At 38.5% G+C, this 25,609-nt stretch overlaps 1 protein-coding gene and 1 pseudogene across 6 annotated transcripts in view; both read right to left on the minus strand.

The window, feature by feature from the left end:
* Positions 1 to 25,609, minus strand: part of VPS54 (VPS54 subunit of GARP complex) — a 60,222-nt gene that overhangs the window by 19,970 nt on the left and 14,643 nt on the right. For 4 of the 6 annotated variants that reach the window (XM_042445400.1, XM_042445401.1, XM_042445397.1 and 1 more), the window contains 11 exons: positions 23,593 to 23,754; positions 19,959 to 20,200; positions 19,685 to 19,763; positions 17,388 to 17,422; positions 13,816 to 13,947; positions 11,542 to 11,927; positions 9,619 to 9,745; positions 8,599 to 8,706; positions 7,203 to 7,258; positions 5,562 to 5,658; positions 529 to 869 (listed from right to left, as the gene is read on the minus strand). In XM_042445400.1, coding sequence (XP_042301334.1) covers positions 529 to 869; positions 5,562 to 5,658; positions 7,203 to 7,258; positions 8,599 to 8,706; positions 9,619 to 9,745; positions 11,542 to 11,927; positions 13,816 to 13,947; positions 17,388 to 17,422; positions 19,685 to 19,763; positions 19,959 to 20,200; positions 23,593 to 23,728 — 1,739 coding nt within the window. In that variant the 5' untranslated portion in view covers positions 23,729 to 23,754. The remainder of the gene's footprint in view (positions 1 to 528; positions 870 to 5,561; positions 5,659 to 7,202; positions 7,259 to 8,598; positions 8,707 to 9,618; positions 9,746 to 11,541; positions 11,928 to 13,815; positions 13,948 to 17,387; positions 17,423 to 19,684; positions 19,764 to 19,958; positions 20,201 to 23,592; positions 23,755 to 25,609) is intronic. The other 2 variants (XM_042445402.1, XM_042445399.1) reach the window with 1 other exon arrangement.
* Positions 21,372 to 21,518, minus strand: LOC121920055 (annotated as a pseudogene).

A 25,609-nucleotide genomic window follows, 5' to 3' on the forward strand; every position in this document is an offset into this window, starting at 1 on the left:
CACTTTAACTAAAGCAAAGCCAAGATACTAGAAGAAAAATATTTTTTAAAACTTCCAGGTGCAATTTATTACAAACAAAACAGGCTGCAGCATTTGGTCTCCTCCCACCAAGGGCAGGATGGCAACAGAGTAACATCCTCTTTCCTTCCCCAGAGACAATAAAACAACATAGTAAAAGTAGCTATAAGGTCACAGAAAGATAAATCCAGTAGATCTCTGCAGTTTCTTGCATGTATGCATAGTGGACAAACAATTTCAAATTATATCCGAATGGAGAAAAGCAACAATATCATGGACAGTGATGTTTGATGTCAAAAGAGTACACAAGATATAAACCAGTTAAAAACGAAGCCTTTGAAATCATGGTTTTAGGCTAAAATACTTTGAATGTTGATGTATGTTTACTTTCAAATTTCCAAATAGTGAATTTATACTTAATATGCTGAAGTAGTTCCATTTCTGTTTATACAGTAGGGACCCACTTCTGTATTTGGACTACGATTCAGATTGAAGATCTTTACTACTTACATGATGTCAATTCCACCTGGTGTAGTACTGGAAGAAGTCTGCTCCTTACTAGATGAGGAATCAGTGGTACATTCAGGTTCAGATACAGAGTCACTGCTGCTGGGTTCACTGTCTGGTGAAAGGTTTCTCTGACAGACTGAATCTGCTGCTGTGGATGCAAAGTCTCCTTCACTGAAGGCATCACTTATGAACATGCCTTCATGAGTCAAATAAGCTACTTCTGTGTCTATGATACTCTCCTTTGTAGAGTTCTTCTGTGCAGAAGCATGTTCCAGCTCCTTGCTTCTTTGGTTCTTGTCCAGAACCAGGAGAACCACACTTCTTATGACATTTAGTGTTGCCTAGGATAAAATACAGTGGTTGTTTTTTTTAAGTGAAGATCATATTCTATTCCATGAAAAATACATCTTTTGCAAAAATATTCCTATTTTAAATATTGTACAAGTTCTGTTCAGAAACAGAATGATTTCATAATTTTTACACATCAATGGTACATCATATACTCTGGCTTTGAACAGTAATGTTTATTTGAATAATCATAGTGTGACAAATGGATTGCACCAAAAATAAATTGCTGTATTTTAAAATTAAATGTATCTTAAAGGTCCATCAGATTACATCACTACAAGCCTTCATGTAAGCTCTAAAATTCACCTGTTTACTTCAGCCTGCAACCATATTATGACTCTACTGGGAACATTGTGTGGATATGGTACAAGTTTTTACTGCTAAATTTGATTTTATCATTTATTATAAGACTTTATAGGAATATATTTATCTACATATCCCTCTTGGGAAACTTAATTGCAGCTTAAACAATGGTTTAGAAATAACTGCAAATAAAATTTTAAAAAAGTATTTATGCAATAATAATTCATTTAAACAATGACCAATGTCCAGTGCCTCAAAAATACAGTATGGGTGTTAGCATACTCTAGAGAACCCCCGAGTACATGGGAATATATTTGTTTGACAATTAGACTATTTAAAAAGTGAGTTATTGAAAGTATAGCAGTTTTCAGGGAGAGAAAAAGAAGACATCTCTAACAGAGACAGTGGCATCACTAGGGGTGCATGATGGTACGGCCCACACCAGTTGACACCTCAGAAGAGGGGTGATATCCAATTAGGCCCTCCTCCTGTGGTCACAGCCTCTTGAGGAGGAGGCCACAATGGGGGTGTTCTTCTTCCTGATGGCCCTCCCAGTAGCCAGCCGGGGAGCAGCACAGAGGAAACCCAGACCACTGTCCCCACCGCTGTCCCTCTGCCACCCAGTGCCTGGGCAGCACCTGCTTCACTTTGTTCTGGGCAGTGTGAAGCTTCCCTGAGGTGAGCCAGAAGTGCGAGGAAGGCAGCAGGCACCTCATGAACATGGGCTGCAGGAGGGTGGTGGAAGTCATGGCACGGCTGCTGCGCAGTGGGCTGGGCAACCCTTGTCTAGGTATGCACCTGTCTGAAGTCTCCTGCCCAGATCCTGCAAAGCAGCTGCACGGCTTCCAGATGACGAGTGCATGGTTTTTGTGGCTTAAGCCAGCAGCAAGAGGGATGCCCCAGCGATGGTTTCCCTTTGTAGTGCCAGATGCATGGTGATGACCCCACAGCTGAACTACCAAGAGCAAGGCTGTGAGGCCCCCACTGACAGATTCCTCTGCAAGTACAGCTACCTAGATGTGAGCTATGATCTTCTGGAGATGGACCTCGAGGCCTCCCCCGGGCACTACTGCTGAGGTGCCCAATCTGGGTGCCACCCTAGAGTGGCTACTTGCAAGTTGGGGCAGTGGCCATGCCTCCTACTCGTGAATGGACCACCACTGTCACCTCCTTTGCTGTGGCCACAGCATCCAGAAGCCCCACTACCACACTGGGTGATACCAGGTGTGGCAATGCCACTGAGCAGACGGTTGCCAAGTTGGTTGCAGGACACAGCTAATGTAACTTTAATCTTAAACAGACCATGGAATACGACAAGGTACTATAAAGTTCTGTCAAGCTGGAGGAAGATACTTGTCCTCCTTAACTTTTCAAACCTAAACTTTCAACCACAGCCATTCCCTCCCCACAGCTATTTTGCAAGTGGAGAGTGAGGGGAGGAGATGTGGAAGAGGCAAGAACAGAGCATCCCTCCCCTCTCTCCTTCCTCTCTCTGTAAGGATAGGGAGAGCAGGTACTTTTATCCCATTTGATAGATCTTTATAGTACCTTGTTCTGTTCCAAGATTGGTTCAGAATTAAGGTTACAAGGGCATTTATTTGCTGTATATTGTTGTTGGTATGTGCCTTCAAGCTGTTTCTGACTTGTGGTAACCCTACTGAGGTTAAGAGTGTATGACTTGCTCAAGGTCACCCAGTGGATTTCAATGGCTGAGTTTTCATTCAAAACCTGGTCTCCAGAGTCATAGTCTAATGCTCAAACCACTACACCACGTTGTCTCTCATTTGGTGTTTAGTTATCTTCATTATACAGCAAGTGTCACTTCAATTGGTTTACTCCAAAAATATGCAGAAATATTAGGGAAGTTGTCAACTTCAAATTATTTTCCACTGTAATTTTAAATCCTCTGCAGATAACAAAAAGATGCACATATAATAAACTGAACTTACATGTAGTATATTTAATTCTACAGTTTGAATTAAATGGTCCAAGAGAAATAATTTTAATTAAAAGGGATCTAAAAGAATACCTAATGTATTTTAACTTGAAGATGCATCTAATTTTGCTTCCTTCATCTTGGTATACTCCATCTATTTTGGTTACAGCTATCATCCCTGTCCAGGGCTAGAAGTCCCATGCTGTCTGTATATGATGGGAGTAGAAATGAAATTCTATATAGGGTTTTCAAAATTATCCATTCAACAAGAAACACTACTATGAAACTATGAACACTAGATGAAAAGAAAAAGAGGGAAGGAAACAGCGTGAACAGATTAATATAAGATAGACAATCCTTTCCTTGACACTGAATAGCAAACAAACAGTCTAGGAGATGTATGGAAGGCTGCAGACTTGTCCACATAGAAGGCCAACACCCTCTTTACACTGAGGCTGTGCCGAAGTGGTGTTCTCAGTCCAAAGTGGGGTTCTGAAACAGGGAAGGCAACACAAAATATTGGTTCAGATGAAAGGATAACACTACCTTCAGTAAGAAAGTGATGTTGGGTCTCAACACCATCCTGTCTGGATGAAAACTAAGATATGTGTCATCCACCTGCAAGGCACAACGTTTGTCAGCCCTCCTAGCAGTAGCAATAGCAACAGGAACATACATCCCTCACTACAGTACACTGCTTCAAAGAAGCAGTGAAGAGATACCACAGCCTCACAATGAACTATCTCTGAAGCAACTCCCTGAAGGGGAGTAGATAGTTCAGCTACAGCTGTACCTTCAACCAAATGAGAAGCAGAGGGTAAAGGTGAGGAGTATTCCTTTGATCTCTTCTTCTTGTGCTTGTGCTTTAGGCCAGTCCATCCTTCTACCTTGAGAGACCTGCCTGGGGTCAATGGACCATGATACAGCTTGTTTCTGGTACCATCTTCTGGCCTTCTTAGCATGCATACAGATGTTCTCCACCAAAGTACTAGCCTTTCATTTAGTGACTGACATCTGTCAGAAATGAGCCCACCTTCTCTATACTCAATGCCGACTATATTATATCTGAGGATAAATGTTGAGTGTTCAATTCGTCCTTCAAAAATGAAGGTTGCTCAAGATGCTCAGGTTCTTGAAGTTTCAAAGTCTGCTCATACACAAGAGCGTTAAAGCGGCACTCTCTGTCGTGTCTGACCTGCAATATGAATGCCACACAGTGTGCACATGACACAACAATATGGGACTCACCCAAACACAGAAGGCATTTAAAACATCCACTGTGGCCCAGAATCTTAGCACTGCATTCGATGCACTTCTTGAAAGAAGCCAGCAGTATTGAGAAAGCCCTGAGGGCTGGTGTAGCTAGAAAGCCCATGGCGATGATTGATTTTCAGAAGATAGCTTCCAATTTGAGTACACGAACACTTTTCCTGACAAAGCAACTGCAGCAACATACGAAAAGGAACTGACAGGTTTTGGCAGGTAGCTGTCGGAAGTGGGTGGGGCTACCAACACTCTTCACAACAAATTAAACGCTCCAAAAGAAGCAATACATAGGTGCAGGATAACCCATTTATGTGAGTCAGAGGCCATGAAGAAAAAAGTTTGAAAGCAGTAAGAGACTAGGAAGACAACAGATGGAATGAATAAAAAGCACTAACTAGAAAAGGTTGCAGACAAGAGAACTGCAGTCAAATACCCTCACACTGCTAATATGTTATCAATAATGAGAAATTAGGCTCTTTCATCTCAGGCCTGTCTCTCGCCACCATGATTCAGTTGTAGCAGAAGACTGTTCTGTGTGTTTTCAAAGACTCAACAATTTCAGATTAAAATATTTCCTTTTGATCCACTGACTAACCTTTGAGGCTATCTACTTATTGCTGTACGTGGATCAGTGATTTCTAGCAGAAATAAATCACTCTACATTAACTTTTAATAAACAAGGCATTTGAATGAAATGTATGTGCCTGTGGGATTTAAAAAAAAAATCCCAGAGAGATGCAAATGAGTGACAAACTGAATTGGAGAGGTTGTAAGATGAGAGAGTGTACATGCTTCAGGACAACCTTGTTCAACCCGATAGTTCCCAGACATGTCCCACTATTCCCAGACAATAATCTTATCATAGAAAATTCTAGGTTGGAGGCAAGTAACTTCCAAAGTCCGAAAGAGTATCTTTCAAAGGAACCAGTAACAAAATGTGCTTTCCTAAGGTAAACTGGGACAATCTCTGTGCCATTCTCTGTAAATCTTATGGTCCAGGCTCAAGCTAATGTTTTGGTTAAAAAGTTACTTAACTTAGACAATTCAACAATTCCAGTTATTTGTGTTTATACTAATACATTAATTTTCTAATTTCTAATGCTTCACATAATCAAATTAATATTCAAAAAAACATTCCAAGTTCTGCATTATCAAATATTATTTAACTTATCCATCTTACCTTAATTCTCTTGAGAAAGATAATAAAATTAGAAAAAATATCTTTCAACAGATCAAACCACTGTGGGAAATTCATCATCCTCATTTGATCTGCAAGTCTATAAAGAATACCATAAAACAATTATTACAATTTACACAAACTCTGCTTAGGATTAGTGCTGGGAACATCCTTGTTGATCCCACATACTTTTTTTCAAAATTTCTCACCTATCATTGTCTAGGTCTACCTTGCACTGTTAACAATTAATAAGCTAAGACTTAAAAGTGAGTTTCAGAATCAGAATACAAATCTATATGAATATAGATTTACATACTTTCTCAGACTTCAGGATCAGAATATGGGAGCTCTCATCTTTGGAACCTAGTATTCCTTTTCCCTAGTGGGTAACACCGGTTGGGCTGCTTAAAGCTGTAGTCCATCAACCTCTAGAGTGCCATTTTGCCCACCCTAGCCTTTGTGGATGTTATTCAATACTTTTCTATCTGCAATACTGAATTAACTACACATTGCTCCAATGCATAGCCATTCCAGATTTTGAGAAGGAAGACAAGTAACTCCAAATTTCAGTTTCTACAACTTATTCCTTTCCATTCAGTGCTCTGGAGTTCAGACATAATGCTAATTCAGTATTGTAAGAATGAGTTTATACACTCCTCACCTCATCCAAGGATGAGTTCAGAAGGTTTCACTGCTGTTTTACATTGCTATGCTAATCTTAAATATAATAACCAGAAACAAGCAAATTTCAAACCATGATTTTTGAAGCTTGTTTCTGTTCATCATTGTTAAGAATAACAATAACCAGAGTTTAGTTTTTATAAGATTCTCAAAGCTGTAATTAATCAAAAAGACATGTAGAAGTTATGGTATATGTGCAACCATCCTCGATGAGGACAGGACTCCATGTGAACCTTAGGCTTATTGTGGCTTAGCTTCCTATTGTTAAGCTATGGCTTAGCACCTTATGTCTGAGCCATGCCAATGAAAAATACTTGGATATCAGACACAACACTGGGATCCTAAGCACAACATTTTAGGTATCCTTCCCGTCCAACCCTATTTTTAATACAGAGATTAAGTATCCTTATCTGAAATGATTGGGACCAGAAATGTGTTTGATTTTGGATGCTTTTGGATTTTTTTTAATGCTTGCACATATATAATGTTGGAGATGGGAACCAACTCTAATCACAAAATTCCTTTGTTTCATATACACATTATATATACAGCCTGAAGGTAATTTTATACACAGTATTTTTAATAATTCTGTGCATGAAACAAAGTTTGTTTACATCACACCATCAGAAAGCAAAGGTGTAATGATCACAGCCACCCATGTGGACAAATTTGGATTTCGAAGTATTTTGGATTTCAGATTTCCAGATAAGGGATACTCAACCTGTACCAACTTTGTAGCGGTTATTACACTGCTTATTGTAATTCAGAAAATGATAATAAAAGCAGAATTACTAAAAAAAACAACAACAAGAAGCCAGAAGCTTATAGACACAATCAGAAGACACTCTTTAAATACTGACAAATAAGGTCACAATAAAAAGGTCTGTTTTACTTCTAAAAAATAATAATAAATGCAATGCTTTATAATGGTAAACTTGCCCTATTTATATGATTTATACTTACTTCACCACCACTTCTGTGTCTATTTCTTCTATGTGCGATACTGTATTAACCACACACTGCAAATATGAGGAAAAACAGATCTTAGATTTCCCCCTCAAATCTATTTTTTTCTCAAATTATTATGATATTTCCTATTTAGCCCTATGGTCAGGTCTGTTTATACTTTGAATCAGTATGATGAAAAATCCATATAAGGAAAACATGACATTTTACAGAGGATGAATTATGCAAATGTTTTGGGGTCCAGATTAGCTGATGCTATTAGAGGCTCTTGCTCACTATTTAAAAGGATGCAGTCCCATGAGTGCGTCCTTTCTTGCTGTTTCATTCCACGAAAAGTTTTCATGAACACACAACTGGGATGGGAGGGGGGAACAGCTTGGGCTCACCCATATCTTTTTCATACTGCCACATTTTCATCTTATTCTTTTAAATGTTAAAGAGCTTTGGAACATATGCTGTGTTGGAGAACCTAGATTTTCCTATTTGCCTGCAACATTTAAATTTCAGTATCCACTGAAAGACATATTAGTATATGGACCACAGAACATATGAAAAGCCCTGATGGATCAGACCATAGGCTTTCCCAGGTCCCCCTACATTGTATTTGGGATGGAATGGGCATTCAACAATATCCTGACTAGGATCAAAATTTGGAGCTCCCCTACCCCTTCAAAACAGGAAAAATAGCATCTGGAAAGTTCTCACAGGCGGGTTACAGACCGCCCTCAAGCGGCCATTTTCCTGCCGCCGCCATTCGCTGCGGAGGGAAGCCCTAGCGGCCAGACCGCGAGGCTTCCCGGCGCAGCGAAAAAGGAGTGCTGAAATGGCGTTCTTTTTCAAAACGCGGAAGTGGTGCCGCGGGGGGGGCGAAGTGCGCCCTCGCGGCATCACTTCTGCCACGACACGTCTGGACGCTATGCATCCAAGACGTCAAAATGGCGGTGCCCATGTGGATGGGTGCTGCCATTAAGGACGCGCTCCGCGCGTACTAGGAAGAAGGGCCGTGAGGAAGGCAAGACCCTTCCTAACCCTAATACGGCCCTTCCTAACCCTAGTACGTGCGGACCGCGTACTTTATGGCAGTCTGTAACCCACCACAAACTTCTGGGAACTTGAGTTTTGTGGTTCTGAGCACAACAATATCTACATACTTTGTGAACTGCACAGATTGAAAAAAGAACTTATGTTGGGTTTTTTTTGGCACATATGCACTTGGGAATAGTGCACAAAATACAACAAACTTTATACAGAGACAACTATATATTAACGTGTCTCTCTGTGTGCACTGTTTATCTGTTCTTACACTTTTAGGGCTGTAGTTTCCATTCCCGTCTCACAGAATAATACATGTTAAAAAAAAACTAACTGAAATATATACATAAAAACAGATTACCTGTTTAACTATATTCTTTGCAGTAATAATAATTTCATTGCCATATATTTCAAAAAAATTCAGTTTTCTTTGTTTTAGAAGTCCAAACACTAATGATACAAGCCTATCCTGTTTAGAAGAAAAATCAAAATCAAAAGGAAATACAATTAAAATTTAAAAGCAAAAGCAAAATCCCAAACAGTATAAAATCTTATAATGCACCAAATATCAAACTGGGTAAAATGTACAGAAACAAGTTCAGTGCTTATTATGTTTGTGTCCATAACAAAGGCCATTTCTCATAAGAATTATGTTTATACATACTTAGAAACAAGAGCTGCTAAATATTTTTATATGAAAAAACTGAAAAAGAAGTACGTCTTTGAAACAAAAGGAATTAATTGTTGAGGTTGTGTACAAAAATGTGATGTGGTGCTGGAGAAGAGGCCTGAAGCGGTTCATTTCCAGGCAGAATTCAAAGTGCCAGTCATGACCATGTAGACTTTCCCTACACGGCTTAGGTCCACAGTATTTGAAAGACTGTATCTCTCCATATGAACCTGCAAGAGTTTTAGAATCATCAAGAAAAGGCTATCTCTTGGTCCCACCACCATCACAAGTTCGCTTGGTGAGGATACAAGATAAAGCCTTCTCGGCTGCTGTTCCCACCCACTGAAACTCCCTTCCACGGGGAGGCTAGGATGGCCCCCTCCCTGCTTTCCTTTCACTGGCAAGCAAAAATATTTTTAATTAAGCAAGCTTTTAATGCTTAAACAGAAAAGGTTTTTAATACAGATGTATGTTTTATCTGTTTTTAACTTTTGTATGATTTTAAATCAGTTTTACAGTGTTTCTATGTAATATTTTAAAACTGGTTTTAAACATTTTGTAAACATTTTTAATTTGTAATTATGGAAGCTGCCTTGGGCCCTGTCCTGGGAGAAAGACAGTATATAAATAAGGTAAATAAATTAATAATATATATATTTTTGCCCTGAGAAGCCAACTATCTAAATAAGCTGTTAATGACGAGCACTGTACCTCTTCTAGAATTTGAGATTCCTCCTCCAAAGGTCTATTTAAGTCATTGCAGGCATAGGTAGAAAACTCTGCAATCATCATTTTGTCTATAAGTTTTTCTAATTCACAAAGCTGTGATCCAAGATGTCTGTTTACAAAAAAAAAAAAAGATGTGAAAGAGATAAAAACTCAGCAAGCAAGGGGAGGGGCATAAAAGTCATGTTAGTTCAAAATTAGTATATAATATGTATGAACCACGCCATCTTTAAAGAAAAAAAGAGTTCCACTGTGACACTAGTGGAAGTTAGATATTTCCATCTAAGGAAGAACAATTTATCAAAGGCCCCATACAGACTGCCAAAATAAAGCTGCTTCGGTTCACTTTGGAGGTACAGTATGCTGTTTAAATGATGCATGTGTCCTAAGAGTCCGGAAGCTGCGCCATAGCAGTGCTCCAGTAATAATAAAATTTCATGTTCATTTCTGTGTCTGTTAACTTTTTTCAGCAGAGAAACTTATTTGAATTTCAAAGAATAGCTCTCCTAAATAGAGTGGAAAGAATTTAAAGGATCCCTTGATGACTCAGACAAACAAGAATTTTAAAACTAAATTTATAAGTCAGTCTCATGTCTGAGATCAGTCATTTTTCATTTTCATAGAGTTTTTTTGAAGTGACACCATTTAAATTCTCCACTCTGTCTTAAAATTGGAACTAAAGGGTAGGAAAATAAACAGTGGCCTGTTACAGACTGCCAAAATAAAGCTGCTTCGGGTCTCTTTGGAGGTATGCTATTTAAATGATGCATGGGTCCTAAGAGTCCGGAGGTCGCACCAAAGCCACACTCCATTCCTAAGCACCGGAGTGCAGCTTTTGGTGCAGCTTCTGGATTCTTAGGATGCATGCATCATTTAAATAGCATACCTCCAAAGAGACCTGAAGCAGCTTTATTTTGGCAGTCTGTAACAGGCCTTCAATTAAGGAAATCAAGCAGATTTAAAACAATGAATGTTTTAAAACCTTTCCAGAAATGGTACATGGCTGCTCTTGGGATTTACCTGCTGCAGTTCACCACTGATGGTGATTCAAGTGAGAAAACTGAGTAGTCACTATAACCATTATGGTTAAATGAAGCATTTTGTTAAATGTCCTTCTCTCTCTGAATACAGTGAGCCTGCTTAAGCGGAAGCCGCGCAACAATAAAAACAATGGTGCGCCCGTGCCGCACCCCACATGCATACATCCCATTGTTTCCTATGGGCCGCAAGCATACATGAATTTTCCCTTATGCGGGGGTGGGGTCTGGAATGGATCCCCCGCGTACGGAGAGGGTCCACTGTACTACCTACTGGGGAGGAAGCATCAGAGCATAGATGGCTGTTGCTTTCATGCTGTACTTTGAAGGATTACTGGGCCAATTTTCTATTCAGTCCACTCCTCCAACTCTATGAAGAGTAAATATTTCTTTTATACCTCACTCTGTTGCTGTTCATCTATGCTTCTCCTCCTTTGCTTGCACATAGAGGTCTTGGGTACCTCCTTGAGTGAGTACAGAACTGTCAAACTATCTGTGTGAGTGTTCACTAAATAAGCAGTTTGCATCAACAGAATCCTTTGTCTAGAAGTTATCTGATTACCACCTTCATCACATCTGAATAATCACTGATCCAGGGAAGCTCCTCTTAAATTTTATGAAAACTTTTCTCTAACATTATCTGTTAGTCTTCTTTAGTATTTTCACACTTCTGAAGCTCACATCTATATATTTGTATGCTGCACAACTGTACAGAATTTACCCTGTATGGATGTTATAGCTAAGGATTTTTTAAAATTCAAAACAATTTGTAATAAAATAGATAATACATTCTGTAAGGACAGATTACTGTATATCATCATAACTTTATACAGGATTATGACTTTCTAATCAAATTGCAAATGACACCTACCGGAAACTGTGAATACCCTGGAGCTCCTGCTGCAATACTTCCTGGGTTGTTGCAATTAAGTCCAGTGCTCCAACAAATTCAGAAGTGGACAATAATAACTGTACAGTAGGCTGCGTTTGGTGCACTGTTGCCATCAACTTCAGCTTATTATATGCTTTTATGCAATTACTTCTAGTCAATGACAGTCTTAAAACTTTAAGAGAGCCTTCACACATTACTTTATCTATTTGGCCTATTTTATCTCGAAGCATTTTTACAGCTTGGGAAGTTTTCCTGAGGTAGTCTTGCAGTTCATGCTGGGAGGTCATTGCATGAAAAAATGCTTCTGAGCGAAGAGAAATTTGATGAGCAATATTTACTTCCACAATATCTAGATAGTGGCTTAGCTGAAGAGAAAGAGAAATTGTTTATTGGTAACATTTGGCCTCACCCACCAAAATCAATCACAATGCTAGGTGTTTCAGAAATGGCATGCTACCTTTAAAAATTATAACTCACAAAAATACAGCTCATGTTTAATTAACACATTTTTTATTTTTTTAAAAAGAACCTAGTATCTTTCTACAAACCATAAAATATTTCCAAGATGCAGCTGGATGAGCATTTCAGTCACCACAGCCTTGAAAGCTGTTGCTTTTAAGTAGCAATAATAAATTCAAAACAAGACTCTGGAATGAACATACCAAGTTGGAATCCAACTTAAGATTTAACTCTATTAGATTTAGGTTAGACAAAGAATTGGGAGATTATCCAGTACACTGCAGATTGTTTCCTATTAAGTATTATTACACACTGTTAATCTTGGTTTTGCTAATTCATTTGGATAATGAGGACATACTTTTACTCTTTTGATTGGATCTTATTGTCATTTAGTATAGTTACAATAGATTAAATTACAACAGTAATGTGGCACATCCATCTCTTCCATGGCTGGGCTTTCTGGTTTCCTTATATAATATAATCTTACCCATTTTCCTCCATTTTCTCAGTTATGAGGCTCTGAGATGATGGGGGTAAGAAGAGGATAAATGCTTCCCTCTTAATGAGCCATAATCATGTGATCCACTATTCTGCTCATTTGTTTTTTATTCCACTGGGCTGCTCCTACCTTTCAGAGTTTTAAGCCAATTTATTTATAGTAATGAGTGGCAGACCCATTGTCAAGAGAAGGAATTCCTGCTTCATTTCAAAGTCTTTCCATCTGTTCTGTGATAGGGAAGTAATTGCTGTTCCATCAAAACAAAACACAAAAAAACTACCAAGAAAATTCAAGATTTCAGTGTTGTAACAAGTCTACTTGAAAACAAAAGGTTTCAGCAAATAAAGGCGTTGAGGATCTTCCTAAATTAGGTATTAAATAAAAATGCTGGGTTTCTCCCCAGAGTTTATATAAAAAAATTAAGAGTACAGTCACTGAAAACAATAAAACCCATCATTATTATATCCATATTGTAGGAGCTGGGACTATTGCCAAGAGACTGATTACACTGGCTCTGCTTCATAGGCCGACTTCTTTATGCCCATTTTATAGGATGGGGAGGGAGGGAGGTTGACAGTGTTGTTATCTATATTCATCCCTCCTCATTTGTGGCTTTGACTTTTGTGGATCTGATTATTCAAGGATTTTATTAATATGTTCTCTCTAGAAATATCTAGGTCCTCCAGCACAACTCTGTGGCCAACTTTAACCAAATGTTGCACTGAAGGACCTAGAGATTCCTAGAGAGAACACTCACTAGGCCTTTGTAGCTCCTCCAGCACAATTCTATGGTCAATGTCTGGCAGATGTTGACCACAGAGTTGCAATGGAGGATCTGGAGATTCTTGAAGAGGTGTTCTCTCAAGTAAAAATATAGTGTTTTTGTTATTTGCAGTTTTTCCACATTCACAGGGGTTCTGTGCCCCTAACCCCAGTGAATGTGGAGGGACAAGTGTCCTTTCCAGGCATGTTGGCTTGCTTCTCTCTCTTTCTCTCTCTTTAGGGAAACAGAGAGGGGGGAGTTATGAAGGTAGCTACAGCAGCTGTGCTATTTCTTATACAATAGTGATTACTTATTAATTAAAATATTCATATACTCCTCGGCATCATGTGATCTTAGAGTGCCATGTAGTAAAATCAATCTAAGCAGATCAAAACAGTAAGAAAAAAAAGTGAACAGGCTAAGGACATGTGTCCTTCCCTTATGCGGAGGATCTGTTCCTCTTTGATTTATTCTCCAGCATACCTTAATAAAACAATTTCCATTGTTCTTTCTTAATAAGAAAACCATTTACCTTTTCCTGCAGCAACTTTGAGGAAGCCGCATCACGATTTCCTTTTCCTCCAGCAGTATTAAAATGAGACCAAGGTAAAACTACATTAAATGTTAAGGGGTCTTCCAAGGCAAAATCTGGTTTCATGAAAATCTGAAAAAACAAAAGAATCACATCTCACTCCCACTCACCACTAATATTCCTCCATTTAGTTGTATAGGGCACATTTCTATAATCCATTTACAACAGAGGGAGCAACTGAATGCCTGGTAGCCAATTTTCTGCCCTGGAAGCTTTGGGGGACATACAGACAGCCAAAAATAAATTAAAAAATAATGGCAAAAAACAACAACAACAAAAGAAAAACACTTCAAATCCCAACCAGACACAGCTAGAAGTATGCTTTACGGTTAAAATAACAGGTCATTTTTTATGTTACACAGTGCAAGAATCCCTGCAATCTATTTAAAAGTGGAATTGGTGCACCTGGAAGCTTTCAGGCAAGGGGTCTGGAGGAATTCAAGAAACACAAAACAAGTTATGGAGGCACACTTTAACCACCCTTGCTTTATGAACAACTGGTGGAAGAGATCATTGAAAACTAAATACAATTGTCAGACCCAACTAGAACTGACCAGTGAATATACTGAAACTTGGAAATTCATACTTATCAAATTCTATTGATTCAATGGATCTAAGTTCCAATTCATATCTTTCATGCATACATCAATTTGTAAATGTTATGAAGATCAGTACTACTGGTAGCTTTTTGTATGCAGTTAAATATCCTGAAATAATGCTGAAATCCTACATTTAGATGCATTATTGAACCCTTTACATTTCAGTTTGGGCATTTGACCAGTCAAAAACCTTTGTTCAATGGTGTGTTAAATATTGGTCAGATAATGATTAATTACTTTGAAACATATTAACTCTATTAGAACAAATGTATATTACATATGAAGAAATTTATATTATAAACGAGTTTGATATTTATGGTAAATAAAACAAAGACAAATGACTTAACTGTCTCTACAGAAGAGACAAATAATGAAGAGCATGCACTGGAATCCTCAATAAAAATGGGTTAATACATCTTTGAGTGTTCTGTAGATGGTCTTTATTTTTATTTATACAAGCTCAACATGTTTTGGCCTATGTAAATATTTCAGGATTTCAATGGTCTTCCGCAAATATAATAATGTATTTTGACATTTCATATAGACATTATTATATCTTGTTCCCACAACATTGTCTTGTTCTTTTCATTTATAATATGTCATTCATGTTTGCATTTGTTCCCACAGAAAAATCAGGTAAAGTAATTGATTAGAGAAGGCAAAGCTACTCCAGTAATATGGAGCCATAGTGGTCCTAGGGAGTGATCCTTCTGATTGCCACTAATGCTTGCCTTCACTTACATTAGGTATGCAAAGTTTTACAATCCTGTTAGGCTTGATCTCATTTTTGTTGCCCTTTCCTGTTCCCTTCCCAGATCTCTAATATCCTTTTTAAGACATGACAACAGGAATAAAACATGGCATATCTGAAATTTCCATTTCTTTTACAATCCATCACAAGGAAAGTTAATGTTTTCTGATCTATATAGTTATCCAAACTTCCCACATGTAGAGATCTAATACAGTGCACCCTTTGTTTACGTGGGGGAACCTTTCCAGACTCCCCCGCATAAAACAAATAACGCATATGCTTGAGCCCCATTTAAATGAATGGGGCTCATGCATGCGGTGGTGCGGCAGTGCACGTGTGCCATAGGCGCACGCCCCATTTGTCCCTATGGGACACGCCACCCCTTCTTCCCTGCATGGCTTTCAGCGTATGCTGAAAGCTGCGTATGACGCGGGCACACTGTATATCTCATCCCACCTTACATTTCTTATTTTATAGTAATTAAGCTACTATAAGAATACTCCCAAAGAAAACTACCCATAAATTATAACAAACTTGATGAGTCATAAAATTGTTATCCTGGCAGAACATGTCAACTTCAGCTGTATCACACAGACTGGGTTGGGCAAGTAATGGTCAGCTTTACCCATTGGCGATTGAGGGAGCAGGAACGTAGAGTTGTAATGTCTATCAGGATTTCATCCCCCTGACCAACTGCTCTATCTCAATCCTCAAGGTTCTTTTACCCAGAGAACAGGACCCGGAACAATGGATGCAAACTACGTGAAAAGAGATTCCACCTCAACATTAGGAGGAAGTTCCTGATAGTAAGAACTGTTCAGCTGTGAAACACATTCCCTTGGACAGTGGTGGGGTCCCCTTCTTTGGAGGTTTTTAAACAAAGGCTGGATGGCCATCTGTTCGGGGTGCTTTAATTGTGAATTCCTGCATGGCAGGGGGTTGGACTGGATGGCCCTTTTGGTCTCTTCCAACTCTAAGATTCTGTGATTCTATTATTCTATCAGGCTGCACTGTTGAGACAGGACTGTTTTATACTGGTCCTATAACTTCCTGAAACAGTGAAGACTGAAGACATTGCTAGAAGACTCATATCTGACACCATGACCAATCATCTGTGGTGACTGGCTTGGTTTTATTCCTCTTTTTTTAACGTAAAGTTAAAACCACTAGGAAAAGATGCCCATAGTTTTGGGGTCCAGTGCCATCAGTAACAGTGACATCCAACTCTATTAATTCTTTCCACCTGAATCCAAGGAAGTTGTTTCAGTTCAGAAAGACCTTTAACAATGTTCTATATTTTTGTTCTTCCTTTTAATAGTTAAGCTTTTAAATTAGTTTTGATATTATTGATAAATTATAATTTAAATTTTGTTATGGTGTGAGGTTTTATCTATATATCTTTTTACTGCCAGGGCTGGGGAAAAAGAATATAAATAAAACACCAAGTAGTTGTCAACTGCTGAAAACCTGCCATCTGGAAGCAGATAACAATACAAACTGATGAACAGAAAGGCACATCACTGTGTTACAGTCTCTGACTGCAAGACTTAGGTGATGAACATCCAAGGAAGTAAGTTTAAATTCTGTTGAAATCGGCATGACTTGCTGAAATTAGCTGATTAATTCCCACATCAATGTGACTTAAAATCCTAAAATCCCTTTTAATTTTCACCAAAGGGTCTAAGAATGCACAGGGAAATGGCATAGTAGGTATATAATTATCCATGCACAGCTTGTGGGCAGAAGGGACTACACATGCTTGAAAGCTTGCCGTAGTACACTGTGTAACATCTGAGCTGGGTCTACGTATTTGTGAAACATATGAGGATTATGTCAGCAAAGGACAGAAATAAATTCAAATGCGACAAGCATGTTGTCATAGAATCAAAGATGGTGCTTTATCTTGAAAATATAACTACAGTAGTAAAGAATCGTGGCTCAAAAAAAAACCATGAAAACAATGAGAAATGATGCACTTGTCTAAATAAGCTAATATATGTAACAACGAGAGATGCTATTCAAGTATCTGTCTACTTGCTTGTTTATATCTTTATCCACATAAGAACTACAAATATCTATACATATACATACATATACATAAAAGAAAAATTTGGTTTTTAAAATATCTTTTTATTGTTGTTGATAAAATATTTCAACCATACCTTAGGTACTTGCTCCAGATCTGTCCTGGATTTATCTGGAAATTAAATAAAAAGTAATTCACTGATTTGTAATCATTATGAAATTATAAAGGGCATTGTTAATCTTTAGAGTGTTTCTGGACATAATAACAGTTTACATACATTGCTGTGAGAAAAACTGGGCTCAGCATTTTTAAAGAGAAGAAAATATTCTCATTATATCAATTATTTGCCTGATCAAACTCATTAGAAGGCACAGGGAAGAGGGTTGGACAGTTAACCACCTCCCTCATGTTCACTGCAGCAAATTAGAAATGGGTATTTTCTCATTTGTGCTGCATTAATGCATGTAAAAGCTTAACACAATATAGGAAATGAAACACAGGCCCATTACAAACGGGCACTTTAGTACGCGCTCTGCGCGTGCTAGGGTTAAAAAGGGGCGTCCTTTCCGGATGCCCCCAACCCTAGGACACGCAGAGCGCGCACAAAATGGCGGTGGCCGTTCCACACGGCCGCCGCCATGAGGACGTCACGACCGCACTGCCTCTATACGGGGCAGTGCGGAAGTGACGTCCTTACTCCGCGCCAGGGTGCCTACTGTGTCCTTAGCGCGGATCAGGAAGGAGCTCCGTTTCGGAGCTCCTTCCTGGTTTGGTCTGCTGGGCACAACCTTCAGATGGCTGCGCCCAGCGGACCGAAGGAGAAAGGGGCCAAGCGGCCCCTTTCTCCTCCTCAGTGCCGCCGCGGGGTGTCCTTGGGGCTTGAAGCCCCAAGGACACCCCTTTCCAGGCTGTGGGGAAGTGGCCTTTTGCCGCTTCCCCGCAGCCCAGAAAGTGGCGGATCGGGGCCTCAGTGGCTGCCGTTCTGGCCACTGAGGCCCCGATACACCGAGGAAAGGGGCGGGTACAGACTGCCCCAAACGGGCGGTCTGTAACCCGCCACAGTGTTTATTATGTAAAGGAACAAAACTTAATCCATACACATGTGCACATGTGCCAGGACCCTGTTCTAATGTAAAATTTATGGCGTGAGTATTGCTATAACACTGCTCTTTGCAAATTGGTTAGAACAGAAGCCTCAGATTACATGAAAGGATTCCACAACAAAAGCACTTTCCATGTCTGTGTGACATTTACAGTAAAAGACTGGCACTGGTACGAGGTAAGATTATCACACTTTATTGTCTATGGTCCAAGATTTTGAAGAGATGCATCTCAAGAAAGAGATGCATCCTTCTGGTCCAATGTGCTATAAACATAATGTCACAATAAGTTCTAAGTGATGAACAGGGAGCCTCCATGTTAGGCATGTAGGCTGCATCTGTACTGCAGAAATAATCCAGTTTGACACCACTTCAGCTGCCATGGCTTAATGCTATGGAATTCTGGGAATTGTAGTTTTGTGAGCGAATTAGCCTTCTCTGTCAGAGAACTCTGGTACCCCAACAAACTACAATTCCCAGAATTCCAAAGCATTAAGTCATGACAGTTGACAGCTGGTGTCAAACAGGATTATTTCTCAGTGCAGATACAACTGTAAATACAAAGTCCCTAGGATGGCCATATGAGTCATACATGACAGGATGGTAATTAGATACTTGGAGGAAAGATAACAAGTATATGATGAAACAGAGTGGGTGGGTGAGCTGTGGGACATAGAAGTGGTTCAGATACTGGATTTGTGTACACGTTATTCTAAATTGAATCAACTATGTCCTAGAATATTTTAGTAGGCTAGTAGACATTTTTTCACCTTTTTCAATACTAAGTCACTGCCTCACTTTGTAGTTTCTTCTGAATAATAAGAATTGAAGAACAGTAACTGTCTGTAATTTCTCCAGCATGAATAGTAACAAGATCCATGAACACTAGGTTTCAGTAGGTTCAAAAAGGGATGGATGAATGGACGAATGAATTATTGAATGAATGAATGAGTGAATGGTGAGTGGAAGCAAATAGGTCGAGTTCAGACAACAGCAATAGTTTATTCCAAATTGAAGGACAGTTAAAGGAAAAACCGTTGAACTGCAGAAGAGAATAGAGTACTTGCTGAATTACAGAAGTGATGAAGTCAATCAGCACTGTGACTACTTCACTCTCTGTATAATATACAGTAGCTCCAAATAATAACTATTAAATTCAATGGGGTTTGTTTGTCAAAAATACATGTGAAAATTGTGTAATATGTCTTGATTTTTCAGTGCCCGTAATCATCTAAGCCACTAGGAATGCATTTGGTAAAATAAATATTTAAACTGTTAATGTACATGTCCCACTGAAGAAAATGACTAAAGAAGAAGAAAAATAGAACCTTACCATGGGTATGTAAAAGTGTCCTGTCAAAAGTATCTTTATGAGGACAAATGGTCTTACATTTTTCATGAATCTTCTCTCTCTACAAATAAAGACAGGTAAAGAAAAAGTTAGTTTGAAATATCTTTTAAAAAATCTTTGTTATTGTTGTTTTTGTGTAGTTGTGACACCATTTCAGTATGCTATTGTATACTGAATCATGTTTTGGTAGTTGTAGTAATTAATTTGTGGTGACAAATGTCTAGTAGGTATATATATATAGCTTTTTTCCTTGTACCTGAACAATTTCCTGTTGGTATGTTGCAAAATGTTCCTTGTTGATCTGTGGGAGGTAGAGTGAAGGCACAATTTCAACATCCACAAAATCCTGTCCCCATGTTTTTGTGAAGAAATCAGATTCCCTTTTTGTTAACCGAGGATCATTTAGTGCTGCTGGGAGATTTACTTTGGAATGATAAATAGTCCATCTATGTTGATCAGCAACTAAAGATGGGCTGTCACATAAACTATTAGGATCGCCTGTAAGACAAGACAATAGCAATAACTATTAAATATGTAACATGAAAGTAAGACAAGCAAGAAATTAATTCTCAAACTACAGATTTCAACCATACAAACATGAAAAGAATATACAACATAGAAATCTGCTTTCCTGCCTTAATATATACCTTTTGGTATTTAAATCAAAGTCATTTTTGAAAAATGCAAAAATAGATATACCCTTCCTGTTCTGAACAGCTACTTTTTAAAATAAATCATATTGCTTTTAGTGCTTAAGAAAGCCCTGGATGTTCCATCACAGGAACTGAGGAAGCCAATCTGCATGCAGAGGTTAATTTACCTAGTACAGTGGTGCCTCGAGTTACGAAATTAATTCGTTCCGCGGCTAATTTCGTAACCCGAAAAGCCTTCGTAAGCCGAAAACCCATAGGCGCTAATGGGGAAAAAAGCCGCGGCTCTGCCGCGGCTCCATTTAAAACAGTGCCGGAGTTTTTTCGTAACCCGAAAAAACTTTCGTAACCCGAAACAATAAATCCCTATGGGATTTATTCGTATCCCGAAAAATTCGTAAGCTGGGTATTTCGTATCCCGAGGTACCACTGTACTGTATGTTAGGCCCATTCTGTAAATCCACATGAATTAAAACCTTTAATAAACTGTTACAGTAATCATGCAGTTTGCTCGTTTGTCCCTATGATCTTGCAAATGTCAGCTCCTAGTCAAAATGGAATCATAGAGTTGGAAGAGACCCCAAGGGCCATCCAGTCCAACCTCCTGCCATGCAGGAACTCACAATCAAAGCATCACCAACAGATGGCTATTCAGCTTCTGGTTAAAAACCTCCAAAGGAGGAGTCTCCCACTCTCCAATGGTGTGTTCCACTGTCAAATAGCTCTTACTATCAAGAAATTCCTCCTAATGTTGAGATGGAATCGCTTTTCCTGTAGCTTGCGTCCTGTTCTCTGGAGCAGCAAAAAACAAGCTTGTTCATCTTCAATATGACACCCCTTCAAATATTTAAATAGTACTATCATATCACCTCTTAACCGACTCTTCCCCAGGCTAAACATACCCAGTTTCCTACGTCTCTCATCAAAAGACATGACTTCCAGGCCTTTTACCATTTTCTCTAGACATGCTCCAACTTCTCAACATCCTTTTTGAATTGTGGTGCCCAGAACTGGACACAGTATTCCAGGTGGAATACTACCACAAATTATGCAGTCCAGTTTCCTGCATTTGAGGAAATCACAGGGGTCAACACACTCCTAGTGAAATGGATGAGCCTGGGAAAACCACCTTTGTGATCATGGTGTCTCCCCTGCCAGGTAAGTATTCCAGGTGAAGCCTGACTAAAGCAGAATAGAGTGGCACTGTTAACTTCCCTTGATCTAGATACTATACTTCTATTGATACAGCCTAGAATCGCATTGCTCTTTTTAGCTGCCGCATCACACTGTTGACTAATGTTCAACTTGTGGCCTACTAGGGCTCCTAGATCCTTTTCACATGTATTGTTGACCAGCGAGGGGTCCCACATTCTATGTCTATGTATTTCATTTTCTTTCTGCCTACATGCAGTACCTTACATTTCTCCCTTTTGAAATTCATTTTCTGTTTTGGCCCAGCTTTCTAATCTGTTAAAGATTATTTTGAATTTTGATCCTCTCCTCTGGAGTATTAGCCACTCCTACTAATTTGGTGTCATCTGCAAATTTCAAAAATATGCCTTCTATTCCTAGGATAACGTAAGAATAACATAAAAATAGGGTAAGATAAGAATAAAATTAAGAACAGGAAATTTATTCTGAAAACAGTTTTAAACACAGTTTAAATAAATGAACAGAATTGTGCAATAGACAATTATACTATAATGCACTAATCAAAGACATATCCTTTTCATTCAATTCTATTTGGCCTACCATACACAATGGACTGGATTCAGACTTAATCATGCTTTCAGGAGATTAACCGAGACCACTTTTTAATCAGGGTCAATTAAATGTCTGCCCAATGAGAGCGTTCTGTGAACCACAAAAGACTCCGGAAGGCATCTATCTTCAAACTAATTCAAACACTGGGTAACAACATTGTCGTATATTCTACTGCATCAGAAGAAAAATAGCACCCTTCTGATGTAAAACTTTCTATTTTTTCTTTTAAAAAATCAAGTCTTCTTTAAACAGCCAGGGTTATGCACAATCTGATCATGATGTCTGCTGTTTTTCATGGTTATACATACAAAGTGGTGTAGTGGTTTCAGTACTGGAGCAGGATAGTGGGAAACCAGGGCTCAAATCCCTGCTTAGGCAAGGAAACCCACTGGTTGCCTCAAATCAGAGTAGAAGGTGGTGACTGGAAATGCTTTTGCAGTTAAGGCTTTTGCTCCAGCTACACCTGTTCCTAGAGATATCAGATCTGGCAAAAGTGACACCTGCCTTAGTTATGTGTTTTGGATTACTGTGATGTGCTGTCTGAAGGGAGCACACAATTCCCTTCTTGCCACAGCTTCACTTCTGTTTCTGGACATAATTCAAAGTGATGCTTATGACCCTATATACAGTAGTTCAGATTTAGGTTATGTGGAGGGCCATATCCCCCTGCATAAGCCTGCCCATGTTTTGGAATCATCTGGAGAATCCCTTTAGCTCCAGTAGGAACATGGGAGACGCTCTTCTCAGCAGCTGCTCACAGATTCTGGAACTCCATTCCATGAAATAATGAATCCCCATGGGATAGTATATTTTCCTGTATGATTTAAATTATATCATGTAAGACTTTTGCCTGAATGCAATTACTGGTCTCCATTAGAAAAGACTTGTCAGATCAGTGGGATTCCTATAGTAAAATTCTATGGTAGACAACACAGATATAGCAAAAAATAAAAAGAGAGAGTATGTCAATGATCTTTTGTTTGTTAACCTTGCTGACTTTTTAAAAAAGTCTACCAGGTAATGAATATTCTTCTTCTTAACCATTAAGGTAAATATATAGGCCAAAAGTAGCAAAACCAGTTTTGGGCCTTGTAAGGGCCCTCCCAGGTCAAACTTTGCCAATTCTGCTTAGTGGGATGACATTTTCACTAATGAAGAAACTGAAACATCCTCAAATGCCTATAGGGCTATAGAAACGTAATACGTGATGGCAAGGAATCAGTATTATTTTTTATTTTTAAACTGGAAACCAACTGAAAGTGTAAGTCATGGAGGGCTAGGAAAACTCTTACTTGATACCAGGATCTCTCACAAAGGTAAGGTTCTTTAGTGTCAAAAATGAGTGTCAAGGAACCATCAGGATGAAAAGCAGTTAACTTACATTACCTCCGTACCCAGTTAATAATATTCTACAAGAAACAAACTGTGGTTAACATTCTCAACACTGGTTCCAATCTGATTTTGAATTAATGTTACCTGTGGGTTCCTTGGGACATACATCTGGCAGCGACTGCACTGTTCGAAAGCGTTTTGCAGAATCCATTTCCTTCTTAAAGAAAGCATCACTGCTCTTTAACTGAGGCACTGGTGAAGACTGGTGGCTTGAGGCCATTGCATAAAGTCACCACTGGATAAGTACTAGATTAAAACAAATTTTAAAAAATCATGCAGGTACTACAGTATATAATCCATACAGACACATTAACACACCGAGACTCTGTTTTATACAAACAGAAGAAATAATTTGCAGTTACAGCAGTTGAAAATTGCAAGTTAATTATATTTTAGGTTATTTTATCTCATTTTCTCAATACACCCATACAAAATAAGCCAAATCTCCAAGTACTCTCTTCTAGTCAACAGACTGATCACACCCTAAATCACCAAAACAAAATCAAGACAGCAGATCCCAAATGTTCCTGTAAGCTGTACTAGACATCTCTTTACCTCAGCTTCTGCGCTCCCCTCTCTGCATGAGGTTCCCCCTTTCAAATATTTTGCCTTGCTTGTTACATATATTCTTTTATGTCATAACTGTTCATCCTTCACAGCAAGCTGAATTCCTCTCTCTTGCATTTGAGGTACCTTTTTTTTATTGTAGTTTGAGCCAGAACAAATATATGTAGAAAGTGAGTATCACATTTGTTGCTATATATTAACAATAATAGTAATAATTGCAATTAAAATGCACACCACTTCAGATACACCATCACAATAATCCTTATAAGAAACCGTTAATGTAGGTCCATATTCTTACAATCAAATCACTGAAGGTGGGAAGCTGAGATAGTAGAGCATAGTTAGCAACAAGATTTAATTTGAGGCAAGAGTTCCCTTCTAATCAAGACAGCTGGCCTTTATGTTACACCAACTGTTGACAGGGTTTGGAAAATGTGACACAGAACTAAACTGCAACTATATTTTGGAAGTAAAACATTATTGTAATAAATGGAATCTGGGATGCTCAGGGGATACTGTATTTGGTAAAAATGCTTTCATTTTTGATAAAATACTGTGGACCCTTGTTATATGCTGGGGTTTGGATCCAAGATCCCCAGTGGATAACAAAATCTGTGTATGCTCTAGTCTCATTAAATATAATGACATAGCAAAATGGTGTCCTTTATAAAAAATGGAAAATCAAGGTTTGATATTTGAAATTTATACTTTAACATTTTCAAACTGTGGATGCTTAAATCCGCATATAAAAAATCCACGTATAAGAAGGGCTGACTGTATTGTTCATTTACACAAGGCTAGAGTCATTTATCTGGCATAAGTCTCACCAAACTCAACAAGGCTTACGTCTGAGTAAACACATATGGCATTGCACTGTGGATAGTAGCTTTACTTATGTTATCTGCACAACAAAACTATGAAGAAGGTTGGCTAATGAGATGAAGAGTTTGCCAAGGCTACATGGCAGTTAAACTTCAGATAAAAGAACAGCTCTGCTGATGACACCAGACATCTGGAACACCAGCAGTTGTCAATTCATTCATTTTTAACATTCATCCATTAGGTGTCACTGTTGCTCTAAACTATTTTAAACTACTGTATTAAACTATTTTTTAAAAAACAAAACGATTAAGATTATATACTCTTTATCTGTACATTTTCACATGAAGTACGAACTGGATCACTTTTTAAACTACCTGTAATACTGAAGATAGTAGTTCAAGTTCAAAATAAATATACCAAATAGCTACAACTTCAATATTAGTTATAATGTAACTGAAATTGTTGAAAATCTGCTGGTTTTCACAAATTACTACAAAGGCTCTTGTCCCAGGAGACATTTTAAGCACATACTAAACAAAAAGCATCTGTTAATGCTTGCTAAGTAAATCTTGTATTTATTTATTTATTTAGCCACCTTTCGCTACCTGTACAAAAGGAGGGGGAGCAATGACCATTAACCTTAAGACTACAATTATCATCACATGTACTGTGTGCAACGAAGCCCCATATTTGCATAATAAATGAAGATCTT

Source organism: Sceloporus undulatus, chromosome 1 (assembly GCF_019175285.1).
Source record: "Sceloporus undulatus isolate JIND9_A2432 ecotype Alabama chromosome 1, SceUnd_v1.1, whole genome shotgun sequence".
In the NCBI taxonomy this organism is placed as follows: domain Eukaryota; kingdom Metazoa; phylum Chordata; class Lepidosauria; order Squamata; family Phrynosomatidae; genus Sceloporus; species Sceloporus undulatus.